At 41.7% G+C, this 8,399-nt stretch overlaps 1 protein-coding gene across 1 annotated transcript in view; it reads right to left on the reverse strand.

Annotated features, from left to right (window-relative positions):
- Window positions 1-8,399, reverse strand: part of TMTC1 (transmembrane O-mannosyltransferase targeting cadherins 1) — a 280,165-nt gene that overhangs the window by 45,164 nt on the left and 226,602 nt on the right. Inside the window, exon 10 of the mRNA XM_028491139.1 lies at window positions 1,980-2,088. Within this exon, the coding sequence (XP_028346940.1) occupies window positions 1,980-2,088 (109 nt within the window). The remainder of the gene's footprint in view (window positions 1-1,979; window positions 2,089-8,399) is intronic.

Here is an 8,399-nt window from a genome sequence, read left to right on the forward strand (position 1 = left end):
TTTGCGGTACGTGGGCCTCTCACTGTTGTGGGCTCTCCCGTTGCGGAGCACAGGCTCCGGACACGCAGGCTCAGCGGCCATGGCTCACGGGCCCAGCCACTCCGTGGCATGTGGGATCTTCCCGGACCGGGGCACGAACCCGCGTCCCCTGCATCGGCAGGCGGACTCGCAACCACCGCGCCACCAGGGAAGCCCTCTCATGCCCCTTTGTCCTCACTCTCTGCACTTTCAGGCACATGACTTTCCTCCCATAAGAGGAAGGGATCGTACTGTTCCCCACCCGACAGCCCTCAGGTGGTCTAATTCCTGTAGCCAGAATGCTTTTCCTAATAATTTTAATCTTGTTGATATCTATAAGTTCTTAAGGTATCAGACTAAATATCACTCTTTGGCCAGCGCTCACTGCTCCCTGTATTAGGTTAGGTCCCTATAACATTCTCACTGGTACTCTACTCTCTCTTTGCCCATTTGTCACAACTGGGTTAGACATTGGGGAAAGGGTGGTAATTCTTCGCTTAAGAGTATCCTTACCTTTTAGACTCTAAGTTCTATGAGTTGAGGCCCATACCTTGCTACTTCAGCAATTTCTAATACTAATACTTGGTGATACCTAAATGTTCAATAAATATGTGCTGAATAATTAAATCAATAAATTATTAAGGTAGGGTTCAGCTCAAGGTGACGTGACCACACATGCAATGGTATATGTGCCTGAATCTACCCAAAAGACGGCACTTGTTAAAGAAGAGACACTGACCCTGGACCTCTCTTATTTTTGAGCTATACTTCTAGCTTATAGTTTACTGTTCCAATTTACTTTGCATTCTTGTATCAGGTGAAGTCATATCCCAAAATATATAAAAGAAAAATATTTTAAGTGTTATCAAATTAATTAATTGAGTTTTTCAATAGGCTATAAACCTGGGGCTAGCAATAATTTACAGTGGATCAAGTCATTATGTTAACTTCATTTCCTTTACTGCTAGTGCAATGCAAGCTATATAATCTATGGCAAGAGTAGGCTGGTTAAAAATGATGGTGGGCTTGTAAATGTTTACAATCCTATCTGTGGAGCTGGAGTACAGCCAGTTCTGAATGTTAACAGAAAACCAAAAGAGGCTAGTAAGCCAGAGACCATCCAGACTTCAAATCTAAGAGTTTATTTTCTGTCCTGGTTTTTTGACTTCTATGCTGCAGCTGACACAGAGGGCAAATTTATTCTGGATCCTTGTATGTATCTAACATCCATGACAACTCATGCTACTAGGTTTCCTCTATCATTTTTCTTCCCCCCCATTGTTTAATTTGACAATATGGCAATTGTGTGATAGCAGAATCTACCTTCTATTGAGGGCGCTTATGTGTGTCAACAAAACTATATCGTCAATTTAGAGAAGACAACTTATATTTGTTTTCCCCACAGCAGGGGGCAAGCATCCAGGACACCAAAAGTGGGATCAAATGGTTTAGACACAGACAGAAGAAGGAGGGGGAATCAAAATACCCCTCTGCTTCACGCCGTGAGAGATGTTCTCTCTTAGGAGCCTGTCCTACGAGACTCTGTGATCTTCTAACAGTTATAAGACATAGGATCTATAAGATTATTGGTAATTGGTTCCATATTGAGTTCAGAGATCTTAGTCCATTAGCAATTCCCCAGAAAAATATAAGTGAGTAGTAATAAAACCAGCAAATACCATGTATTGTTCTTGATAGATTTTGTCCCAAAGTGATGGAGAATATAGCAATGGCCTATATAATGGACCATCTTTGTCTAGAGGCCACCTACATACACAAAGAATATTGCAGTGAGAAAACTAGGTTTGTAATTTCTATCAAGAAGAAAACTGACATAGAGATCAGTTGTCTAATATGAGCTTACAAGTTAAATGATATATATAAAAATCTGTGTAATATTAATTTATACATTCAACAGAAACATTTAAAAATATTATGTGGAACTAAATGGAAACAATTACCTGCTCAGCCAGTAATGAAGCTAAGCTTGAATATGCATCGGCAAACTCGGGACCATATTTAATGGAATCTTTCAGTAACGTGATAGCCTCTTCCTTTTTCTCCTGAGACCTATAGGTTATAAGAGGGTACAAAAGAACACCTTTTAATAAAACTTTAAGTCCTCTGATTAGACTTGAAAATCTCATTTCTTTTAGCAAAGATTAACGGATTCACTCTGATTTTACTGCAAATGAATTACATTAGACTTCCTCCAGGTGCTAATAAGTTTCTGTCTCTGAATTCTCAATGGAAAGAGATGTTAAGATATAAATGACACTGCAGGTTATTCACTGATTTCTCTACATTCCATTTCTCACTGTGTGCTCTTGAGAGTTTTATTTAAAAATGTACAAGTTTATTAAGCAGAAAGTTTGACCTTCAGAGGAGCAATTTTGGGCACATGACCTGGGTGGCATGGGAGCCAGTTTTCAACGATGTGGAGCATGGTTTGAACCCCTGTAGTACTAACTGCACCACTGCAGGCTGGGTTCCTAATGGGGGCTGAGCCATCTATCAGCAACAAGCCAGCCAAACTGTCCACGTTCATCTTTGCTTTTATATCAAGAGAGATACCTTTTCCACATAATTTGTGAAATTAGAAGATACTGTGACTACTGGCTGGCAAAGAATGATCAGCTCTTTTATCCTCATATTTTTATTAAAAATCGGGCTGATGATCTTCTTCATTTTAGTCTTCTCCCAGTGATTACATTTTTGATTTAAAGAGAACTCAAGGCTTCAAAGTTGTTACCAGTATTTTGGGCGAAAGGTCTCTTTCCTGTTAGTGCCATGGGGAAACACTGGGTCATTAGCCTGATATCAGTATCCCCGAAGACAAAAATGTACGCTGGCAGTGATCAACTTTGCCATCAATACAATTCCACAAACACTGACCACTTGCTAAATGCTAGACACTGTAATTGGCAAAAGAGGTGGAATGAAGAATAGAACCACCAGAACTATGGAGGGCACACAGCCTAAGGGTCCCCCAACTTTATGAGTTACCAATACTGAATTGTGTGCTTACGTTTTTCCTACGTAGGGTCAACAATCATTTATTCAACAATGAATATGTACCAAATGCTCTGGTCAATTTACACATAACATCATTAATTTAATTCTCACAACAATCCCATGCAGCAGGTATTACTGTCCTATTATACTCATTTTTCTAATGAGAAAAATTTGGATTCAGAAAAGTCAAGTGACTCATGTTCACATAACTAGTGTTCTGAGTCAAGATCTGGTGCTCTTCCATCACACTATACTTGCTTATTCCAACTACTTAGAAATCCACCTCCTATGAGCTTGATGCCCGAAGTGTGAACCATGGACCAGCATCACCAACATCACCTAGGAGCTGGTTAGCAGTACAGAGTCTCAGGCCCCATCTGGACCTAAAGAATCAGACCCTGAATGTTAAAAAGATTCTCAGGTAATTTGTACTCACATTGAGATTTTAGTAGCACGGCTCCCTGAATTATCAAAGGCAGCTGAGAGTAGCTCCTGCTATAGAACCCCTACGTAGGGCTTCAGGCTCTACCGGATGAAGATCTATAGGGGAAAACTAGTATTGACTCCATACGTTTGAGTTCCAAATACTAGAAGCAACATGTTACAAAACGATTTTCCGTAGAAGACAGTCTCCTATCACAGATCTGGAAAAAAAAGTCATGTTTCCAGCAGAGGCAATGCATTCAATGCCTCTCTTGCATTCAATACACTATTCAATGTAGCAAACGTGAAAACATTTGTCATTGTGTTAGCTATTTCCCAAGGGAGGTGGCTGTCCACACTATCCTCTCCTTAATGGGGTCTAACTAACTCAAACTCTGGCTCCTCTCGATGCTAGTCCTGCCCTTGATATCAAGGTGTAACACCTGTGTCCTTAAGTGGCTCATCTTTGGGATGTGGCTTTAAAGCTGCGTGGTTATAAGAAACTGGCATTACAGCTCTCTTAGTGATGCTTTCTTGTCAATTCATTCATTTAGTTGACAAACATTCAGAGTGTCTGTAAGACTCTATGGAAGACCACTATGTTTACATATGCTTGGGTTTCTAAAATATACCTTGAAGTAATTCTTCCATGGGCACATGTTTTTAAATGAAAACTTTTTTTTTTAACATCTTATAATTGCTTTACAATGTTGTGTTAGCTTCTGCTGTATAACAAAGTGAATCAGCTATACATATACATATATCCCCATATCCCCTCCCTCTTGAGACTCCCTCCCACCCTCCCTATCCCGCCCCTCTAGGTGGTCACAAAACACCGAGCTGATCTCCCTGTGCTATGCAGTTGCTTCCCACTAGCTATCTCTTTTACATTTGGTTGTGTATATATGTCCATGCCACTCTCTCACTTCGTCCCAGCTTCCCCTTCCCCTTCCCCATGTCCTCAAGTCCATTCTCTACATCTGCGTCTTTATTCCTGTCCTGCCCCTAGGCTCATAAGAACCTTTTTTTTTTTTAGATTCCATATATATGTGTTAGCATACATATATAGTATTTGTTTTTCTTGTTCTGACTTACTTTACTCTGTATGACAGACTCTAGGTCCATCCACCTCACTACAAATAACTCAATTTCCTTTCTTTTTATGGCTGAGTAATATTCCATGGTATATATGTGCCACATCTTCTTTATCCATTCACCTGTAGATGGACACTTAGGTTGCTTCCATGTCCTGGCTATTGTAAATAGTGCTGCTATGTATATTGTGGTACATGTGTCTTTTTGAATTATGGTTTTCTCATGGTATATGCCCAGTAGTGGGACTGCTGGGTCATATGGTAGTTCTATTTTTATGAAAACTTACTTTTAATCCTGGTAATTTAACTATTGGTTTCATGGTTAGAAGAAGTCTTCCTCCAAGGATTTCGTAAATCTTTATTAACATTAAGTTGGAAATTTTCCCAAAATCCAAAGGAAGATATAGATTTAGGAGACTGAGTCTGAAAATTAAGCCCCTCAGGACATAATTTAGCTTGGATATTCTTCAAAATCAGCAGAGAAAAAGCCACAACAATTTGATAGCAAAGAGTTAATGATTTTCATTTGTTATGACTCACATCAGTTAGAATGACAGCTTAATCTTTCATATATAAACTCAATGAGGTTAATCACCACTTACTACAGTGAGTGATTCTAAATACTTGAGGTTGTCCATTCACATTCACGTGACATATTGGAAAAGTTAGCATCAAAGTTATGTACAGGGAACTTGAATTCTTTATGAAAAACTGTACCTCTATTAATCTCTTGAGGGGCTGACTGATATACTTTTTTAAAAAAATAAATTTATTTCTTTTTGGCTGCGTTAGGCCTTCATTGCTGTGTGCGGGCTTTCTCTAGTTGCAGCGAGCAGGGGCTACTCTTTGGTGCGGTGCATGGGCTCTAGGTGTGTGGGCTTCAGTAGCTGTAGGCACACGGGCTCATTAGTTGTGGCTTGCAGGCTCTACAGCGCAGCCTCAATAGTTGTGGTGCACGGGCTTAGCTGCTCCGCGGCATGTGGAATCTTCCCAGACCAGGGCTGGAACCCATGTCCCCTGCATTGGCAGGCGGATTCTTAACCACTGCGCCACCAGGGAAGCCCCTGACTGATATACTTTCAAAAGACATCTCATCATGTAATTTCACATGGTATGTAAGTATTACGAGATGCAAAAACTGGGGCAGATGAGATTTTTCCTCTTAGCTCTGCACTCTTGGATGACTCTGCTTTTCCCTGGGAGCCTTTGAAAGTCATTAGAGCCCAATAGGGGTCAGGCACATGCCAAGTTGACAGATATTTTTAAATGCTTTTTTAAGAAAGCCCAAGAAATTGAAAAGTGGTAAATTTATTGTTGTTGTTTATGTTTCTGAAAGGAAGAGGAATAGCAGGGAAGATATATTTCTTCTGTGGCTTCTCTTTTGCTCACCCTTTGGTAGGAGTTTATGAAATTGGTGCGGTTTTGACACAATAACTTACAGCAAATGATCACCTAAATAGAACCTTCCTTGGTCATATAGTAAGGTAATTACCACGTGAGAACTGAACTTCATTTCAACCTGTTTCTGAATTCAATAGCATCCTTTCATATCTACATTATGGCCCATGTTTCTTTGCTAATTATCCCATATTCAAAAACAAGGGCAGGGCTTCCCTGGTGGCGCAGTGGTTGCGCGTCCGCCTGCCGATGCAGGGGACGCGGGTTCGTGCCCCGGTCCGGGAAGATCCCACGTGCCGCGGAGCGGCTGGGCCCGTGAGCCATGGCCGCTGAGCCTGCGCGTCCGGAACCTGTGCTCCGCAACGGGAGAGGCCACGACAGTGAGAGGCCCACTAACCGCAAAAACAAACAAGCAAACAAGGGCAATATTCCTACAATTCTATTGGATTATTGCCGCCTAGAGTGCATCTTACTGAGTTGTGCTTGCTAACACCTTAGTTCACACCCTGTTTCTAGTTCCCTCTTTCTCCTCCTTCTATTTACAGACAACTAAAATATACATTTTTTTCCTAGAGCACTGCTCTCAACACATTCCCTTATATAAAAATCTTCATTAATGCCCTACTGCTTACAGATAGACGCTTAGCTTAAGACCCTCTATAGTATGGTTCTGACCAATGTTCTAAACGTACCCAGTGGTGTGGACTAGTGGGTACTAGTCCAGCCAGACTGAGTGGCCTTTGGTATCTATTCTACAGAACCTAAGAGATCACTACTCCACTGCTTCTCTGCCCTCACTGTAGGTTTAAAATCACTTGAGGTGCTTTTTTTTTTTTTTTTTTTGGCGTTACGTGGGCTTCTCACTGCTGTGGCCTCTCCCGTTGCGGAGCACAGGCTCCAGACGCGCAGGCTCCACGGCATGTGGGATCTTCCCGGACCGGGGCACGAACCCGTGTCCCCTGCATCGGCAGGCGGGCCCTCAACCACTGCGCCACCAGGGAAGCCCCTTGAGGTGCTTTTATAAAGGCCTTAGTGTTCTGAGGTTGGGCCTTTTAATAGCTCTGATGATCCCCTTATCAGAGCTCTTAACCATGCAACACAATCAGAAACCATATAGATGCTACCTTTCTTAAATTTTGATTTTCTTTTTGAGCCTCCATTAAGAAGAAAGATAGGGGAATCGCTATTAAAAGTCTTGTTCTGGCCTCCAAGGGGGCAGCTGCCCTTTGTTCTTCAGCTCAACATTCTGAGCAGTAACTGGGCTTGAGCCCACTGGGCTTCTGCAAGGCCCTGGTACAGCACCTGAAGGGCTGCCCCAGTGCCTTCAGCGAGACGGTGGGAGTCTATCAGTGAGGGCGCCACACAGGTAGGTTTTTAAAGCTTCAGGTTTCACAGTAGTTGTCTGCTGAACATTTACTCTCTGCTAAAGACAGAGTTAAGTGATTCCTTTGCATTATTTAATTCCCATTAAGCATTATGAATTATGCAAAATTATCTCCATTATAAAGATTTAGAAAAAAATACTAGCAAGCACCACCCCAACAAAAATAAAAACCTGAGATCTGGAGAGCTCACACAATTTGCCCCGACCACACAGCTACTATACCACTAGGATTCGAATATGCAACTTCAACTTTCGCGTGTTCCATCACCAGGCCACAATTGGCCTTTCTGCATCCACTCTGTTAAATGTCATGTGCTCTGTCTGTGACCATTACTAAGTTGTAAGCTCTTTCATAGGCAGGACCCATATCTTATTAATCTTACTTCTTTTATCCCAGAGACTAGTACAGTGATCTGCACGAATAGAAATTCAATAATTGCTAAATTATTTTTTAAAAACCATCGTTCTAATATTTTCTTTATTCCTAGGTCTTCATAAATCTCCTTAAATAAGCTTTCTTTTTAAATAACAGAGGAGAATGATATAATTATCTATTTTATATTTCTGTTTCTACAGCTTTTTCAATATTGTAGAAGTGATCCTAGAAAAAGAGAAGCATCCCAAGCTTTAGACTCATAAGAAAATTACAAGTATAGTTTCCATTTATTAAGCACTTCTTATTTAGCAGGCACTGTTAAACAGCTTCTCTAGCTTAACTCTGCAGAGTAGCTAAAAGCACAGACTCAAAAGCCAGAATGACTGGGTTATGACTTCGTCTCCACTATTTCCTAGCTGTGCTCCCTTAGGCAAATTGTCTGTCTGCCCTGTGTCTCTGGCACACAGTACGTATTATATATTTTAGCTTTTAGTAGCTCATTTAATGTTTCTAAAATCACCCATTAAAACCTATATTCCCGGGCTCCCCTGGTGGCGCAGCTGTTGAGAGTCCGCCTGCCGATGCAGGGGACACGGGTTCGCGCCCCGGTCCGGGAATATCCCACATGCCGCGGAGCGGCTGGGCCCGTGAGCCATGGCCGCTGAGCCTGCGCGTCCGGAGCCTGTGCTCC

This window comes from Physeter macrocephalus, chromosome 6, assembly GCF_002837175.3.
Source record: "Physeter macrocephalus isolate SW-GA chromosome 6, ASM283717v5, whole genome shotgun sequence".
Classification (NCBI taxonomy): Eukaryota; Metazoa; Chordata; class Mammalia; order Artiodactyla; family Physeteridae; genus Physeter; species Physeter macrocephalus.